Source organism: Numenius arquata, chromosome 5, assembly GCF_964106895.1.
Source record: "Numenius arquata chromosome 5, bNumArq3.hap1.1, whole genome shotgun sequence".
In the NCBI taxonomy this organism is placed as follows: Eukaryota; Metazoa; Chordata; class Aves; order Charadriiformes; family Scolopacidae; genus Numenius; species Numenius arquata.
In genome coordinates this window covers 2863208-2883439 of record NC_133580.1, presented here as the reverse complement: position 1 = coordinate 2883439, position 20232 = coordinate 2863208, and the positions used below count along the sequence as shown (strand labels likewise).

Below are 20232 nucleotides of genomic sequence, written 5' to 3'. Positions count from 1 at the left end.
GGCATCAATAAATTAAGGCACCTGCTATACAAATCAGCAGAAATCTGGAAAATCATTATCACTTCAATGCGGAAACGACGGCCATCACAAAAGAACAAATGGGGTATGCAGCCCTACGCGGGGCTTTAAAAAAAAAAAAGCTTCTATTTGTCAAATTACTAGAGGAAAAGTCGATCTTACTGTTATGGACTTTATCCACTTCCAGGTCATATCCATTAGTTACAGCAGCCTCTTGGAGACTGGAACTAATTTACAACACTCTGGATGGGACCGACGGCTTCTCCGATGAATTTCAAGGCAAACCTTGGGGCTTCGTACTCGTACCTGGAACTGAAAAAACCCCAGCAGCAGAAATAGAGCTTAATGGTTCCAGTATTAACCCGTTCTGCAGCAAGGGAAACAAAGTCCTGGCTGCGATAAGAACAAAGTGAAATATCTTGTATAGATATTTCAGGATTATGTTAAACTAGTCTTTGGAAAAAAAAAAAAAAAAAAGAAAGAATTCTTAAAAAATTAAAGACAGGTTTGTTTTTTTTTTAATTCAAAGGAAGTTTTAAAATGTTTTCCTATCCCTGACTGCTCATATTGACAGAAACTGATTGTAATAAATAATTTTGAATCAAGATAGTAGGGAAATTAAATTAAGCTGATTATTATCTTATACGTCTATTAATATATTATATATATAATATATATATTATCTATACATCACGATACACGTATTAGTTGGTACATAACATTTATTGCTTTAGACTTTTGGAAAAAGATGCACAGGAAACCATCTTGCAGACTAGAAATACGTGATACTTCAGTACTTTTATCATCTAAAATCACCCCTGTCTAGATAAGAGCTCGGAGATGGTCTGGTCCCGCCTGCTCCTCACAGCAACCGGCACCGTGGGAAGACATTGGAAAGCTTTCCAAAGAGCTGGAAAAGATCTGGGATCCTACGGCCCATTGATTTTCTGTCTTGAACTGTGTATCACAGCTGATTCAGCATGACTTTCTTAATAAAGAGTAGTAAAAGGTCAAGCGAAAGCCTGTAAGGCTCACTCACCGCATCTTCTCCCAAGTAAAAAAGGCTCAATTGGCACTTGAAATTAGTTACAGATTGTTTCCATCGGTCTTTTTCCCTTTATTTGAATGGCAATGAAGAGAGCTGCTTCCGATACAAGCGAGGCCACTGACCCTCCTTGGGATTTCATTGGAAAAATATCCTTTGACAAAAAAGAAAGCACTGAGCAGTATACGCTGCCCTTAGTTCAAGCCAGGCCTTTGCAATAGATGGATGCTAACGCTAAAGCCAAAAAATGCAATTATACTAAACGGGCAGAGAATGCTGAAACCAAAGTAAATACTTCATCAAGTCAAATCTCAATATGTGAAATGCTTCTTATAAGAAAAGGACATTTTTCTATTAAAATACATTTTCCATCAGCCCACCCTGTGTGTTTCCTTCTGTATAAAACAGAAGGATTATCAGATGGCAAAAAAAAAAAAAAAAATAAAAAAAATGACCCAGCAGCTAAAGACATCCAAGAGGATTTAACTAAAGATTAAACTAATTTCAAACAAGTTTTAAGGACAAAGTTATTCACCATCGCACTCTACACAGTAGATCTCCAAGTCCCAAATTAATGCCTAAAGACAGCAAAGAAACGTTTTGAAGTGCATTTAGTAAAGGTGGTTAAATGTTAACACAAATTAGCTGATGGGCACCACGTTTCCAGGCTGTATTTTGTGCATCAGAGCAGCTTTTAGGAAGGATCAAAGCCCCGATACGGGCACTCGCTACCGAGCTTTGACACAGCCCAGAAACAGAGGTTCCACAGGAGAGTTCCTTAAACGCGCTAGTGATGACTCTGAATTCAAAAAAATAATAATTCGTGTAGGATCTATGCAAAAACAAAGCTTGAGGCTCCCTCTGCTGGTTCCCAAACAACAACGGAAGGAGAAAATAAAACCAGGAGGTTTTCAGCTCTGGGGAGTACAAACTCAGACCCACACCATCTCCTGCCAGTTTTCCACATGACCCCTTGATATATATGGTAAGGACAGAAAACCCTCTCAGATGTTTAACCACGGGAGTTACCTTCCATAGCAGACCAAATATTTTTAAATAAATCACAAAATTTGAAACAGATTGTATTTTATGTTGTTATATTTAATCTTAATGACTCCCTGAACTGTTGTCCCAAATCTTTCTCAATAGTACCCACTTTACTTTCTATTTTGTCTCCATATTTAATTTTCCGATTATCTTCTCCCAGGAAAATACTGATACCACCGTGACATCTGCTTGTTTATCCACATCCTGAGCCCCGCCAGCAACAGCCACATAACCTAGAACACATCCGAAATAAGTTGTCTGTACAATTTTATTTATCACTTGCAGTTACATTTACAAATTGTCCCATACAAGTAAAGCAGTTTCCAAAATGAACTCTACCAGAGCTACAAAAATTATTCTCTTCTCTATACAAGTCACCAGCTTCAGAATTTATTTCTGTACACAGTTGCTGATTATATTTAACAAAATGTCACTATTTTTTGGCTCTGAGGATCTCCACAAAGGCAACTTGATCACTTTATCCCATTGCAATCAAGAAAGTTAAAGTTCTTGTTCCTCCTTTCCTTCCCTCTCCTTTCATCTGAAGCTCTTCGTGGCTTTCAGTCTTGGAATTCAAATGAACAAAGACTAATACACTAGCAATTTTAATAAACAAGGAAAAAAGTGTTGAGTAAAACCATCCTGTAACATTTCAAGCCATGTTTCACTTCAGATGTGTCTGCTCATAAGCATAAATATTGAAGTATCTCCCAATAAGGTACATAAAAGCACATACAATTTATTCAACATGAAAGAACCTTCTACAAACACGTAACAGCCAGCTTACAAGGAACACGAGCAATGTAGGAGTGAGGAGCTAGAGCTGGTCAGAAAGGAGCAAATGTTTTGAGGAGAGCCTGAAATGGAGGAAGGATCTGAAACTCAAATATTGCTCTAAGAGTAACTTTCGGTTTCAAGCATTTCCAAAAGACTTGAGAAAAATATATACATTCAAAATGTAACTGTTAAAAACATTCCAAATGCCAGTTCTCATACACAAGTGCTTCTAAAGAGAAAAGAAATCGTTTTCCCCAGGAGAGGGCAGAAGATCCATACACAGAACTAACCAGTACAAAATCCTGGCCCCGCTGAAATACGCAGCAATTCTCGGAGTGAAGTCAACGGGGCAAAAACTCATTGTTCCAAACATGTAATTCTTCCCCAAGTCGGCTAAACCTGCCTCCCTCTTTGCATCATCGTCCCCCAGAGGTAGCGTTAATTATATCAGTCCAGCCTTTATGTTCACTCGTTAATTCCTTTAAACGAATGATACTGGAAATCCACTCTGGTACTGGAGCTCGCAAGCCTGGGATAAGATCCAGCCTCTGGAACAGGCTGTGTACAGCCAGTCAGGTAATGAAGCTTGTTTAATATTTGTCTTGCAGCAATTGAATCAGTCTCTTTTCCCCTCTATTTTTAAATCCCTCCGAAGCCCCAAGGCTCATGACCCGGCAGCACACTCAGAAAATCAAGTACCCGGGAACTCAGAACTGCTGTCTACACTCTCAGACAGTTTAGGGATGGCCAGGAACAGTCTGAAATCAGCATATCTTTATCATTAAAATAATGATGAGCTACTTGAAGTTGTCTAATATTAAACACTGAAAACCTCAGCATTTTATGGTACAGCTCCATCAACAAGTAACTGCAAAATAAACTCAGATGGGGATTTATTACACAACAGTGACTTTCCAATCCTATCTGAGATATGAAGCAACTAAATACCAAAAATAAAATAAAATAAGTTCAGCGAGGCAAAGGCACACACAGGAGCAGTTACCACAGCTGTGGGTAACCTGGTTGCATAGATTCACTATTATGTTTTAGTTACACTGTTCAGAAGGAGCGAGGGGGGGGGAAAAAAAAAAAAAAAAAAAAAGAAGTGTAGTGTATGGTCCCTTTTCTAAGATGTTTTATTACTAAGTTGAAAGGACTGTACCAAGACTACGGTTGTGAGTCTATGGTTTTTAAACACCTTCCAATTTCTCCTATTTACAACAGGAACACTCAAGGTGTTTAAAAGAAAGCTGCGCTGACAATAAATGTAAACAAGTGCAAAGATCACATTTTAAACATTTTAGTTTAGGCTGCCAGCGTGAGAGACAATTCCACAGCGTTTGGGGTTGTTTTGTCTATCTTAATTTCCTTATCTTATTTTTACAGTAGCCGCAAATACTTCAGTAGGTAACAACCCGCTAAACCTTCAAAGTGATTTGAATAACACATTCAAAACATCATTTGAAACTGTTCTGAAATGTTTCCTCGGTTTTGCTTGTTTTCACTGAAAAAACCCTGTTCAACTAAAAATGCAACATATTTTATTTTCTTAAATATTTCCCCAACACTGGAAAAGCCACATGATGTGATCCTGAACACCAGCGAAGTAAGAGCTAATTCTAATTCTAACGCTTTACACCTTCCCTCACCCCTACAAGGATAAAACCAAAAACACAAGCCCCAGAAGTCAGAAAGAGAATTTTAACATCACTGTTTATCACAACACATCACGAGCAGCCTCAGCTACAAATTTCTACAACCATTTCTTTACTTCACAACTGCAGCCGGAGTTTGAAGCTCCTGAAAGCAGGCAGCAGCTTCTCTCTTACTGTGCAGAAATATAAAGGGATTGCTAAAACAAACCACTTCTCCATACAACTGTAATATTACAAATCGGGTTATTTTATCTGCAGAGAGCAGTATTATACCTTATGAAGTAAATTAGTAAAATAATCCAACGTAACTGGTGTAGGCATCTAGCAGCTCTGCCCCTTTGACCGAATGGCCTGTTCTGCTCGGCTACTACTCACCCGCTGCCAGGTGCTGGGGAGGAAAAGCTGATCTAAGGGAGACCCCCGGGGAGAGAATCCAGGGCTGGGACCCCGACTCACAGAGGGCTGCGAAGATCTGAACCCGAGGAAGGGCACTTCTGTATTTTTCATGTACGGAAGAGCACTGAAGCGTGGAATGAGATGACAGGTCTTCTCATCTTACATATAAAAGCAAAGACAGAGTAAGAGGGAACGGAGAAAAGCAGGTTCCAGTTACTTCATACACAGCTTCTCAGCCTGAATCTACAAAAATGGACAGCATGAGCTCCCTGTTACCAGGAACTAGATGTTATGTTGGTAGAAACAGAAGTGTGAGTGGCATGATTGGCTGCACCCCAGGATACCAAGAAGACAGCAAAACGGACAAGCTAGAGCACTCGACATTAAACAAGGAACAAGCTGCAACACTTAACACTTAACAGAACTGACAAAGAGTTGAAAAATATATTTTATTCCTCCTGTACTAACGTGATGACACTGTACAAGTTCCCAATTACATGAAAACAACTTTTGGTAACTCATTTTTGAACTAAACCACTAATTTGAGCACCATTACCCTACCTTTAGAAGACTAAAAAACTCAGACTGAAGTCCACTTATTTGTTTTAACAAGCACATTTTCCATGAAGTCCACACTGTCCACCTTTGCCTGTTCCAGGAGTTTGGCTGCGTAAGAAAGTTATCTACAACAATCATCTGAACTGAATACATCAGTTCTCCAACGATAAACAGTTCTCATAATTTAAAAAAATCACTTCATAATTTAAAATATATATCATGACACTCTGCTTTTCTTTTAGCTAGCATGTACCAACATTACTAGCCGACTTAGAATATCAACTCGATTTTGTGAAAAAAGCTTGCAAAAAATATATCAACTTCAAAATGTACAGAAAAGGACATTAAAGAGCTGATATTTTTGGGTTACTTAATGTATTTTAGAAAGAGTAGCAAGCTAGGAGTGAAGTACCCTATATTACAAATATTCAAACACCGAAGCCATACTGTATACACCTTTCTAGTGTAGTGAAGGGTTAGTTCCAGAAAGGGTATTTTGAAAGCATGTACAAAGAGCTGCAGCTTCGTTTAACTCAAACTTGATCACGTAGGCGGGCCAGTCTCTGTGACAGCTCATCCTGCAGAATTGTAAAACACAAAGAAAGCAGCCATCAGTAATAAGAAAATTTAATTTTTGCAAAGTTCTGCAATGGTCATGACATTATCTCATGTCCAAGTCATAAACAGATTTGCTGAAGACCTCAAGAACGGCTGTACCAGGCGAGACCAGAGGTCCATACAGCTTCAACTGAATCCAACATTTACCTGTTCTGCTGAGGCAACGCTTGTACCAACAGAACCTGTCTGTCCTTGAGGTAGTTCCATGTTCAGATCAAGACTAAGAGGAGAAAACCAAACAGAAAATAGCAGGTCAGGCATTACATGGCTAAAGGAAGAAACCCAGTAATTGACAAGCAGAGCAACACACATAGCACGAGGCCACCAGCATCCCATGAATGCTGTACTCCAGCTGGTTAGACAACTTGACCAGTAAACTTGATTAATTACCAAGATGACAAGTCATACATTATAACTAGCAATAGCTAAATGAATTCTGCTTAATCAGGACTAAGCAAGATTTCTGTTTAACAGAGGTATACTAGACACGGCAGACATATGAATGACAAAGTTCACTCACAAAAAAAAGTTTTAGTAAAAAATTTGTAAAAAGTTATTTATCCTCCAGCCAACAGAACACCATTCCCAACTTACGCATCACCAAGAAGGCACATAAAATTCTCTGAACTATTTCAGTATATCCCCAAAGGCTTAAAAATGTCACGATGACCCATTTTGCAATGTCTAGCTTGTGAGAGAATTACAGGAAGCTTTAATGTGGTAAGAGAGGAAAAAAGGGAAAAGTGTGGAGAAACATGGCCAAGGATTGCTAAAGCAAACCCAAGTAAATAATAAAACACTACCCTGATATGACAAGTGACGTGATTTTAGGCTTTTACACAACCACCCCTGCATCCTGACATTCACCGTAGCTTTGAATGAAAACAGAATGAAATACTGGCAACTAAATTACACAAGAATGATGCCCAGAGGTGAAGGGAAAATGGTGATTCTTCTCTGCTTCCAAGAGACAAATACATACAAAACAAGGGTATCTGACCTTCAAGGGTTGTTGGAACCAAGATTTATTCAAGAAATAGTCACTCAAAATTTTACCTACCCTGCTTCATCTGCCATTTCCTGTAGAAGCATATCCACCTGGTTCTAGAGGAAAGAAAACAAAATTGGCTGTTGCATACTGTAGTTTATGACAAGCTCTTCCGTTAAATCTTGAGAATAGAAATTATTTTAACAAAACCGATTTAAAGGCAAATGTCTTTCAGAGAACATTTTCATTCATAACCACCAGAGGGCCCTGTATGAACTCAAAAACAATGAGTAGAGGTGCTCAGCCTGTTAAATGCCCATTAATTGAACTCTAGCTTCTGAAACAATGCTTCTAAAGAATTAAATTTATCTGTAAAACCACCCTAACATATATTTGAATACTTCAAGTGGTGATTATTAGCTACCAAAACACTGCTTTGTACAACATGGAACAAAGCCCATCTCCAACAGATTTGGTTTATTGGATTTGGGTTTAGGTTTGTTTATTTTATTTACAAAACAAAACTTCTGTTGGAATAGCACATTTAGCTCCTTATGGAATAGCCCAAGGGGACAGGTACTAGGAATTCTTAACCAAGTCAAGCACTATTTAAGGATCTATTTTAGTAAACACATGTCCACAAACTCAAAGTAGGTAATTAACAACCTTTCCACCGCACATACTACTATTAATTTGGTGGTGACTAATATAATTTTGTTAATATCAGTGAGTTAGAACTATTGATTTTCTCACAGCATATTCTGCTTTGAAAATTAATGCTGCAGTGCCTTTTGGTTCAGAAGTTCATTAAGAACTCATCAAAACACTGCTTATTCAGAAGAAGGGTTAAGGTTTTCAAGACAATTTAAAACAAGCCTGCTAAAAGAGTGAAACAGACTAAAATACGTATGTGTTCCTCTGTATTTGTGACTATAATTTGAAATAGTCTCTTCATCACAAAGAAGCACAAAAGTGAAAAGGCTCCAGTTGCTGCTATGTCTCAAAGTAGGCAGAAAGAAGAGAATCGGCCACTTCAGTAGTTTAGACACATAATTTAAGACCACATTTAAAAAAAAAACAGCACTATTCTTACTTGTGGCGTCGTTAGCGTAGTAGTGTTGCTCATTGTGTCTTCCATCTGTTGTGTCTGAACATCCAGTGTTTCAAACTGATGCTCAAATTTATCCATCAGTGCAGATATCTGTTAAAAATATGAATCAAATCAATGATCTGCAGATAGCAGAAGGGAAACCTATCTCATCAGTGAAGGTGGCAAGCAGCTTCTGGAGATCAGAAGCTTGACCCGCTCCCAGCATCAACTCTCAAGTTGATTTAACGCTGCAGTTCAAGCAGGCAGGTCAGGGCACTGTCCAGTCAAGTTCCAGCATCTCCATTTATGGGGACTTCACAGACACACCGGACAACCTGTTCCAGGATCTACCAACCTCACTGCAAAACCTTTTCTCTTGATTGGAATTTCCCTTTTTAAAACTTGTGTCCATTGCCCTTTCTGCTTTTCATGTGCACCTCCAAGAAAAAGTCTATTTACCTTCTCCAAGTTCATGCTCTTCAGCGTGGCATCCATAGACTTAACCACCCCTGCCATTGACTTCGTTACCTGAAATGAGGTAAAGGAAATTATTACTGAGAAAGAAAAATGAGCAGTTTCTTACCAATCTCTCTTATCTCCAGCCACAGAGTTTCCACATTATCAAATAGTAGGGCATGCATTATTGCCATCTAGAACACAACTTTTTGGGGCTCCTACCCTTTCAAATTCTGTAAATTAACTCAACCACTTGAAATACGCATTCTGAGGTGAAATTCACTAAAAACTGAGGTGTATATGGCATTCACTTTTGAGGGTCTCAAGACCCACAGAGTTAAGGGATATATTCAGTACACAGATCATATGGCAGAATAAACTCTGGTTGAAAAGCAGTACACTAGTGTACCTTAAAAAACCACCTGAGCTAAAAAAGATTTTTGGAATCACAAGTCCTATGTCATGACTTTATGTATTTGGAAGGGGAGCGCTATCTTTGCAAAATAATCTTAACAGCGTAACCTGCAAAACACACTGTAACCTTAGGAGCATGAGTAATAACAGCCAACAGAAGTTCCAAGCTACAAAACACAGTAAAGAGCGGCTGCCAGGGGAATTCCAGTACCCCATTTACTATTGGCTACGGCTGAAACCAAAACAAAACCGTTCAGCTCATTACAAACAGAATTAAGTCACTTCTAAGAAAATGAGAGGTCTCACCCCTGCAACAGATTTGTGAAAATGGATTTACCTTGCCCATTGTCACTGCGGTCTGAACTCTGGCTGCTACAGCATCTACCCTGGCACTCATGCGCAAGAAATTGATGGCTTGATTCTTCTGTCGGATTGCATTTTCCGCATGTATTCGTGCGACTTCCATGTTACCCTTCTGAATTGCCTGTTGAAAACAGAAAAGTTAAAAAAGCAAAAACATTTTAACCTTCCCTGCTCTGGTAAACATCATTCCTGAATAGCCTATCTCAAAAATGAAATAAGCATCAATTCATCACAGTATCTTTTCTATTAAAAGAGAATATATAACCCTCCCTCCTCCTCCAATATTTCTCAAGTTTTTTCAAGGTGTGAACTTTTTTCCAAGGAAGGTACCTAGTGTGCACTTCAAGCAGAAGGTTTTACAGAGCTACAGAAACTTATCTTTCTGATTCCTAAAAATATTTTCAGCATCAAGACCCAAACACAGATACAGTTGGTACGGTTGTACCTCATGGACAAAAATACGGTCAAATAAATTTAGTCTCTCTCCTGAAGTTCTTCTTCATAAGCCCTTTTAATACAAGATGATAAACATCGAGATTAAGTATTTTTAACTTTGAGAACAACAGTCTCTAACAAAATACTTATAAGACAATCTTCTCAAGAAGCAAATGCCACAATCTGTATAAGAGGATACATAAGAACATATCCTCACATTTATTAATGCATAGGCATTAACAGCCATATTTTATTGCCATATATTTTAAATCACAAGCATCTATCACAATATTATTAGCATGCATACCCAGAAAATGGTAAAAACACCAGATATTTTCCTGCTATAATATGTAAACAACAGATCCAAACAGCTTGTTTCAGACTCAATGCTTACCTTCTTAATTTTAGCTTTCTCAGCCTTTTCTTCTTTGTCACATTTTTTTGAGTTCCTGTTGAGTTCCTTTGCAGCAAACTTCAAATTAAACAGGTGTTCTGCAGCGTAAGTTAAGGGTTTGAGAACAGGATCGAGCCTTTCATCATAGTATTTTGCTCTCCTGTTCAAAGTGCTACCAAACCTAGCATATACTGTGCTTCCCTGTTAGTACTACTAAAACTTGAAAAATGTATTTCAGTAAGCCCTTGAAATTCACACAATAAGGAGACCTACCAAGCTGCTTTACAATTATAATGCCATTTATCACATGGGTACTAAAATCTATGGGCATAAAAAATAAGTTCAGATCCCAAACTGGTGCCTTTTAACATCAAACCTACCTCAGACTGATAAATATAAATACAACAAACCAAACATGCCCCAAGAGGAACTGAAAGTCTTACTCTGCCAGATACTTTCACTTGCACACCCGGAGTCCTCGACTCTCAGTGAAATGGAGGTATAGTTTACTGCCTGAAACCTCCCCACCTGAAAAAAAAAAGCCACTGAGAAACAACAGACAAATTAACAGCGTAATCACAAACTGGCTTAGCTGACCATGCCCAGGGACAAAGCAGGAGGCAGGGCTACCCTTTCAAGCCACAGCAGCCTCCCAGCCCTTGGTCATGTGGGCAATCCTGGGGTCCCCAACAGCTGTCACCTGACTTTTGGGGAAAGAATACCTAAGGCAGCAAGAGAAACTTTCCTTTTTAAAAAGTTCAAGTCCTGCTTAAGCTGAAAGCTCTAAGATAACAGTAGAACAAGCCTTCCTTGTGACTTGGAGCAACTGCATTAAATTGTTACTGACAAAAAATAATGTGCTGTAAAAATAACAATCAAAAAAACCATACTCTTAAAGTACTGTTGATGAAAGTTTCCAAATAATTTCAGTCTCTCAAATAAAATGGAAGTACAAAGCTTTACAGGCTTCTTTCATGTCACCTTTTGATATCCCAAGAGGAAGATGCAGCAAGTACTAAGAGGCTTAACTGTTAAGTGGAAGTACATAAAGCTAGAAGTTATGAGGTACTTGAGGTTTCTTTAATATTTCAAGTATATAAACTAGTCCAGAACTGGTTTTTTTCCCTTCAAAGTCCAGCCATGCATCTTAGAGCCCTGACAGCAACTTGAAGAACTTAGGAAGTCTGTTGTGATGTTTATAGGATAAAAAATATATCAAGCGGGCTACAAAAAGGTAACAGCTGTGCCTATATATTTAGGGTATTTATTAAGGTAGCTACCAGTAACACTGAAATTGCTACTTGTATTTATATTTCTTTGGTTTAAAACCTAGGTCACTATCTCTTTCAGCAGCAGTTAAGTGTATTGCACTAAGCCACAGACTAGCTACTTTAGCAAACAGGAGAATATCTTTAGGTTGTTAAATCATTTAATTATACTTCAGATCAGAGGCCAGAACAATGAGGCAACACGTGACATCACCTATTTATACCAACTACACTGAAACAGCATTTCAGAGCAGTTTATTTTGAAATAACTTCCTCGGTTACTCACTTGGGGCATTTACCTCTGACATTAAAATAGCTCACCCCGCCACCTCCACAGCTCTTCCATCCCATGACAAGCACAGACTCACAGGCTCCTCCCTTGAAGTGTCTTTCCCAATGTGCCATAACCCGAGTGAAACTGAACTCCCAGCACTAACTGTGACTCACAGTCACCTGCTCCAGCACTCCCATCAGTCCCTACCATAACAACTGCCAACGCTAGCACACTTCCACCTCTGTAATCACTAAGGCTTTTTTTTTTTTGTCTCTACACATCAAGATAGTTCTATACAGGAAGAAAGTTTTAATTTGCCCACAAGGGTTTATTTTCCCCCGTGTCTAACTTCCTTTCAACAGCAGGAAACACAGCTGGGTTTGTTCAGCAAACAGCAGTGGTTGTTTGGGGGGACAGCTGATGAGTTAGCTGCTGACATCATTCCAGTCTATACACAGCACTAGATGTATTATTATTACACGTATGACATGTCAGATGTCCCTGCTGCACAATTTGCACTACTCTACACCGCAAATCGCATTTTCTACCCCAAGGACTGGGCTGTCCCCCTGCAGCCCCGGGAGAGGTGACGCTGCCTTCCCCCTCGCCCCCCAGCTAAGGCTGGCTGATCTCGCCTTGGAAAGGGAAACTAAACTTTCCGTTCCTTCCTCCATCCACACAGAGAGGGCGATCCCCAAGCTGAGAAAGCACAGCTCCTGCCAGTGTGACATAAACACCGCAAACCCTCCTTCCCTTGGAAAAGGCCCTCTGAAAGGAAGCCCACGTCCCCCACCGGGCCACCCCGCTTCCCCAGCGACCACCGCCGGCCGCCATGACGAAAGGGACTCGCTTCCTCCTTCCCACCGCGTCCCGGGGGCACCTCCCCGGGCGGAGAGGCCTCACCCGCCCCAGAGCAGGCACCAGCCCCAGAAGCACCGGCTCTCAGCCCGGCCCGCACCGAGCCCAGGCCGGGCCCCGCGCCGCCGCGGCCTCCCCCCAGCCCAGGCCAGCCCAGGCCGCGGCCCCAACCCCGTGAGGGCCGGCAGCCGCTGAAGACCCGAACCCCGAGGATACTCTCCATGTTGGACATGGCGGCAGGCGGCTCGGCGGCGCTCGGGCCGGCCCGGCGGAGGGAACGGAGCGGGTGGTACGCGGGGCTCCGCCGGTGCTCGGCCCCTGTCTCGGCGCTGTGGCGGCTCCGGCTTCCGGTGACCCCGCCCCGCCGCGCGCAGCCGCACCGGGGCGGGGCGGGAGCGCGGGGCCGCCCGTCCCCTCATGGCGGCTGGGCCCCCTCAGGCAATGGGGAGGCTCTTTCGGCCCCTCGTCCTCCTGTAGCCGGCTCTGTCAGCGCTCTCGCCGCCATCGCTGGCACCGGGGGAGGACCGGGCGATGCAGGCTGAGGCCGGGACGGGCAGGCCGCTGGCCGGGCGCAGGAGGCCCAGCTTGGCCGGCTGAGGGGTGGGGGGGGCGAAGGCCCCTCTGAGCAGCAGGCCCGGCAATGCCGGGAGCCTCTCTGAAGAACAGAGACCTAAACCTTGTTCAGAACACCAGGGATGGCCTATATAAAGCCTTTAGTACCAGCATTTGATACCAAACTGTATTTTTATCCTATTTACCAAAAAGTTCCAAAAAATTCTGCAGTTTATTGCCCGTATCTGAGTGTACCTTAGTAGAAGATACCCCACGAGGCGTGCAGCATTTCGGGTCACTTGGAACACAAAGATCAAATGTGAGTTGTGTTCACGGTTGGAGTGCTGGAGGTGACATTTCATGAGCTCGTGACAGTCTGCTTTAATAAGTGGTAATTCCTCCAGCAAGTTAAATTACTTTCTTGAGTCACCTTGCTGAGTCACGCCGGTATCTTTTGAGATGCAGGTTTTTTTCCTGATGGTACATCTTTCAGACAGAAATTGTTAACAGAAGTAGCGTGATGTCCAGTTACTAAAAGATGGAGATTCTGAACCAATAATTTTGAAAGAACTGAGGAGTTCTCTCTCTCTCATTTATTGTGTTTTATGTTAACAACAGCTTAACTTTACACAGAGACCTCTTCTAAGACAGACCTGCACCCAAACCCCAGTTCTCCAAAAAAGAAAGAACAAAACGACAGCAGCGTTCATCGTCTCTAATAAACCGTTCAACACCTGGAAAAGAGTGAAAAAAATAAGATCATAGAATGGTTGGAGTTGGAAGTGACCTTAAAGATCATCACGTTCCAATCCCACTGCCATGGGCAGGGATACCTCCACTAGAGCAGGTTGCTCGAAGCCCCATCCAGCCTGGCCTTAAATCTAAAAAGATCCTTAAACCCAAAAAGATCTTCTGCCTTTGAATTTGCTGCGAGATAGAACATAATTACCGGAACAGAACTTCCAAAAATAAAGCATATTGTTAGCTGAAGGGCTTCAAATCGCTTTAAGAGAATGTGTTTCTGATTGCCTCCTGCTTTTATGAAATAGCTATTTTTAACCGGAGGAAGTAAAATTAATACTTTTAGTAAAAAGTTATACATTCCAGTTGGATCCAAAATACAGATTATATGTTTTAAAATGGTGGGTTTTTTTTACATTGCCTTTTTTTTTCTTTAGATAAATAGGGCTAGAGTCCCACCTGCTGGCGTTCCAAACGGCATGGCGGCCGTTTACAGCAACTGAGGAGTTGGACTCTAATCTTTTATGATACTAAAAGACCTCTTGAGTCACTCATTTATTAACTTTCAGCTAACCACAAAGTAAGTCTCCATGTCTGTCACCATCCCAGAAGAGCACTGGGGTAGTTAATAATCCTCCCGGTATCATTCCCGGAAGCGCAGTTGCCATCACTACTGTTCGACTCATCTCGTCTGGCAGCGGCAAATGGGGAAAGAATCAGCTCTCTGGTGATTGAAAGTGATACAGTCTTGACATCCCACATCTGAGAAATGTCACGAGCTTAATTTCTGATAACACTCGACTTGATTAAAAACTGACAGCTACTCAGTCTGGAAGCTAAAAGTATTGTTATTCCTACAGAACATCTTCTGCTCCCTAAGTTCAAACCCTAACTTTTTCGTGGTCAGATTTTGCTTGCTACAATAACCATTGTAATATTTACCAATATAACATTATTGGTAAATATAACGATGTTTCTCTGATATAAATGCACGTATTTTAGAGGAATATAACTTGCAGTTAGACTCAGGCCAAGACAATTTTCTCTTCAAGACCTCATCTTCCATGGAGGATTTTAGGCTTCATTCATCGTTTAATTTAGATGAAATAAACTATCAGAGTAGGGTTTTTTTTTTTCTTTAACAAATGTTTCCAGCTAACATAACTAGATTAATCCTGTTAAAACCTGAAGAACATTCTTGCTGGTTTATTGACTGATTCACTTTGAGTGCCATTAGCCTTCAGAACAGGGAAGCGACTGCATTTTTCAAATGGAACGTATAAAACACTTCATAGTGTACAAATAGTCTTTGCTAATGCGAAGTCATCTCTTTGTTACACAAATTGATATTAAGATTCTGATTTTTCTTCCAAACTGAGTGGAGTCTTTTAAGTGTCTGAGGGCTGGTAATTGGAAGCTGTTAGAAGCGGTGAAAATTGGACAGTGCTAAGAAGGTTGATCTTCACTACTTCAGTCAGTGGAGGCTTTCTTCAGACACCAGAATGTTTAGGAAAAAATGTTGATTTATTACTTCGTAGCTGCCTAAGCTTTCAAACATGAAATCACATCACATGTTTTCGTCATGAAAATGAACTTATCTCTCAGTCCTGAACACGGGTATCTGTATTCTTCATAAACAGGGTATTCAGAAAAGGTATCGGAACAGGAAATTTAATCCTGCTTTAGGATAATTCAAGTCTGTATTTATTTTTTAGGATCAATCTCTGTGCCTTTCAGATTCTTGTCGTTGGGAATGGGATTTCTCAGCTATGCCTGTGAACATTATTTAGCTGTTGCTTTTTATGGGAAGGCAGCAGGGATAAATTGCTTCCTTCATTGGGATCCTTCTGAAAACGCGATATAAAACCATTTGTAAATGAAAAGCTGTCATTCCTGGGGTTGAGGCCAGAACACAAAGTTTGAGATTGGGTCAAGGAGTCCAGAGGACTTCCCTAACTTATTTTCTCGCGTGAAGGTGGGAGCTTCTGGGTGGGCAACGTCCAGGCGATGGCCTCGCTGGCTGGTCCCGGGCACAGCAGCGCTTGGGAAGGCAGCTCACTTGCTGCATTTTTAATATTGTGTTCTGCTGAAGCATCTCAGGCAAAACCCTGCCAATAAAGTGATGTATCCGAACTGACAGCTTCCTCATTTACCCCCACTGTGCCACATTGGTATAAGCACAGCCTGGAGATACCGTAATGATGTAGGAGTACTTATAGCAAATGAACTGTAATAAGTGTGGCAGAAGACACTTTTGAGCAAAGCTAGTAGAAGTAATTATTCTATCTTGTGTCTCGGGAGTCTGAATTCATAATGATGAAGATTGCTGAATCCTGACTGTAAAAGCTTTGAAATACCTACTGGTGACAGACACGTAGCGACCGGCAGCTGCACTGCTGTGTGGTTTTAGCGGGAGAGGTCTGTGTAAAGTACCTTTTCAGGAGATGGGAAAAGACGCAATTATGGTGTATGATTTTCTGGGTCTGATCCACATTGGTAGGTAATTCTCAATATCACTAGTATTATTGTCTGTGTTTTTAAAACCAAATCTGGGGAGAGGCGTAGCAGAGCTTTAACATATTTAATAGAGAACTACGCGTGAGCAGACTGCTCCTGCACGAACAGTCCTACTGAAATCAACCTCCTAGAAGCTCGTGCAGTAATTCTCATGAGTAATAGTTACTTAAATGTATAAGGCTTTCCAGGGTCAGAAACAGACACTAGATCACTGATTATCCCCATTTATTTTTCTATGATATTACTGGAACTCATTAATTAGGACATGATTCGGAAGTGGCAGCAACATTAGATGGGAACTATTAGAGTGATCATCTACTTTGAAGAAAAATGATTCATTTCAGTGATGTCAAAGAGAAGTAAAACTGACCTAATTATCCACAACAATGTTAGAGAACAAAGCAGCAAAAACTGCTCAGAAATAGGAGCATATCATGTTTTACCTCAATCAAACCTGCAGAAGCATAAATCAGGTTCACGCAGCTGACACAGGAGGGAGCCAACTGGGCTACAGCCTCCTCGGTGCTGCTCAGGACGTGGACCGACAGAGCCAAATTCCAGCTTAAATCCCCCTTCCCTTTTGACCACTGAAGAAATTCCCCCCTTCCCTTTTGACCACAAAAAAGACATTGAGGGGCTGGAACGGGTCCAGAGAAGGGCAACGGAGCTGGTGAGGGATCTGGAGAATAAGTCTCATGAGGAGAGGCTGAGGGAGCTGGAGGTGTTCAGCCTGGAGAAAAGGAGGCTGAGGGGAGACCTTCTCGCTCTCTACAACTCCCTGAAAGGAGGGTGTAGCCGGGGGCGGTCGGTCTCTTCTCCCAAGTCACAGGCGACAGGACAAGAGGAGACGGCCTCAAGTTGCGCCAGGGGAGATTCAGATTGGATATCAGGAAGAATTTTTACACTGAAAGGGTTATCAAGCCTGGGAATGGGCTGCCCAGGGAGATGGTTGAGGCACCATCCCTGGAGGTGTTCAAAAGACGGGTTGACATGGTGCTGGGGGACGTGGTTTAGTGATGGGGTTCTTTGGGTTGTTTTTTTTTTTGTCAGAGTTAAATTGATGGTTGGACTAGATGATCTTGAAGGTCCCTTCCAACCTAGAAGATTCTATGATTCTATGGAATACCCAACTGGTGATGGGCTCCTCTCTGTTTTTCCCATTTTCTCAAGAGCACAAATCTCATGCAAAGCTAAGCATTTACAAACCAACCCGCGGCAACTGCTTTCCTTCCTTTTCTCTTACGTCCTTCACAGCAGCAGAGATACTTGGACGCTATTTCATATTCTTTGTCTAATGTCCTGCATGGCCGTTAGAAGGAAGAACAAGGGCACCGAGGACAGGACTCTATGGATGTCCCCATGAAATCAGCCTGTTTGCCTCTGACTTCAGTGCTGACTTCCCCTGTTAAAGAGCCAGAGTAAATTTAGAAAGAAATAATCACGCTATGAAACCCTCGCAGATCGAAAACTGTGTTAGTACCATGACAGCACCAGCAGAGAGGATGTTCTTTAAAAACTGGGTGTTCACATGAAATTTAACATCGCAAAGTTGAGAAGTGGTCGGTTGAAGACGTTGAAGAACAAGCTTAACCAGGTATAGCATCTATGAGAAATTGCAAATCATTGTTTCCACTTTTAAACCAGTGAATGTCTAGAGAAAGTAGCCTATTGGGGTTTTTGACTCACACTATCATTTATTCAACTTTTTTTTTAAGAAAATCCACCTTTAAATGGCTGGAGGATTGTAAAGGAAATATTGCCAATGAAGCTCACTCATTGCCATGGCAACATTGTGGTTGCGGTTGTGCCACAAGCAAAATAGATTTTATTGCTTTGCAATTACTTGATCGGCTGATGTCAGTGTACAGCGTGCGAAGTGCCAGGATTTCTGTGGACTCGGTGGGAGATGGATTTCACCCCAAGCACCACGTCCTTTAAGTATAGTTCTGCCAGAGTACAGAATTGAACTGCAAAAGTGAAAGTGCTCCAGGTGGTCTCCACTCTCTCACCTGCCTGTTATTTTTGATCTTATCTGCAGATGGTGTGGCTTATTCTCCATAGAGTCCTGTCGCTTTTAAGAAGATTAAACTGCAGAGCAGATTTTAAGGATTATTGACCTGCTTATTATCCAATCCTATCAGTGGTGCGGTGATTAAGAGACAAGCTGCATTACTAGGGAAATACAGTTTATGGTTTTTTTACTGGCATACGTCGCTGAATTTTCATGACTAAAAAAAAATGCAAAGAAATTTGGAAGAAGCACATTACCCAGCATTTGTCTTCAGCAACCTAAGTGAAATATTTTGTCTACTGTGGGTGCAGAGACATACCAAGATGTTGGTAAAGACTGCAATGAAACATGTATTTTATGTATTTGCAAACATTTTCATTACAATAACATACTGAAAGCACATTAAAATATATAAATTACATATTCTCTTCTGGGCTTTCATTTGAAATATACTATTTCATGGAGAAGGGAATAAATATTTCAGGGTAAATTCTATCAACTGAGACTTCTTAAGATGTTGATTGTGCAGCTCGGGGGAGTCTGCAGATACAGAGTCCAGTGCCATTGCCGGTAGCGTGGGGATCATTCTGGTCTCCATTCGTCCTGGACATTCCTGCAGGGGTTATGAAATCATGGAAGAGTCAGAGTTTGAACCATTTTGGTTCTACACTTTTAGGGTCTAAGTGCAGGGAGTGATGTGAGGAGAGCACAACTCCTCATTGCCTATGAAGATGGGGAGACTTCTTCCCCCAGTTCTTGCCACCCCAGCACTCCCCTCCTGTGGAGGGAACCCCATCTGATTTCAGTGAGTTCTGATGGAGACATTTCCCCTCAGCAAAAAAACGGGGCGACTTCTCTTTCTCCTTGCAGTGCTGTCCACCAAAGGTCATTCCATCCCTGCCATCGCGGTTGGAGCGTTTGCACAAAAGCTACATACAGAGTTGAGAATTTGCTTCTGTATTTTATAACCATTTAACGTATTTTATTTTTTATTCATTAATTGGAGATCCAAGTAAAAGCCCAGTGCTTAGAAGACAGAAGAACTATTTGTCTTAGAAAGACAGCAGCGTGGTGTTGCTTTTCCAGATTAAAAGGTTGGAAGAGGACAGGAAGGAGCAAGTACGTCTTAAATGCCCAGTCTTCCTTGAAAGGTCCAGTGAATACAAACTCTTTCAGTTGTGTTATCACTTTGATTCACTTTACTCCCTCGGCACAGCCAGCTCACACCGCAGACTGCTGCAAGAAGACTCACAGCTTCTCTTCCGTCCTCGTAGCAGCATCCCTGATGCCAGGAATACGAGGAGAGCCGGACCCAGAGAGCACGGCATGTGGAAGACAGCGGGGGGGACCCTCTTTGCGAGACCTCTCCCCGCTGCTGCATGGAGAGCTGTGATGCTGTCACGGGGGTGGGAGGGAAATGGGCCCACCTTGGCAAGTTTTACAGCAATATAAATGTTGTTAAAATGTAGCGGACAGAAAGAAAAATACCTGTCCTTGTGCAGCTGCGTTGCCTTTGAGCTTTTTCAGTTCAGCTCCATTTGAGTAACTCCTCCGCTGGCCAGAAGGTGTGTTTTGGGGGCAGGATGAGACACCACTTAACGGTAACTCCCTGCTAAGACCCTCCAGCCTGTCTCATCTACGAAAAAGGAAGAGTGATAATTCTGACATTTGAGTCACTTATTTGGCATCCGAATGACCTCCACTTTGAAATGAATAAAGCTGTTGACTAATCCCTGAACTATCGGTACAGACCTTCT

General features: G+C 41.6%; 1 protein-coding gene across 1 annotated transcript; it reads right to left on the bottom strand.

The window, feature by feature from the left end:
- Window positions 1-2361: 2361 nt before the first annotated feature.
- Window positions 2362-13011, bottom strand: CHMP1B (charged multivesicular body protein 1B). The gene is made up of 8 exons (XM_074147334.1): window positions 12871-13011; window positions 10255-10352; window positions 9400-9546; window positions 8652-8720; window positions 8196-8303; window positions 7175-7218; window positions 6262-6334; window positions 2362-6074 (listed from the first exon to the last, which is right to left on the bottom strand). The coding sequence occupies exons 1-8, from the start codon at window positions 12884-12886 to the stop codon at window positions 6030-6032; spliced, it is 600 nt and encodes a 199-aa protein (XP_074003435.1). The 5' UTR covers window positions 12887-13011; the 3' UTR covers window positions 2362-6029.
- Between the last annotated feature and the right edge of the window lie 7221 nt (window positions 13012-20232).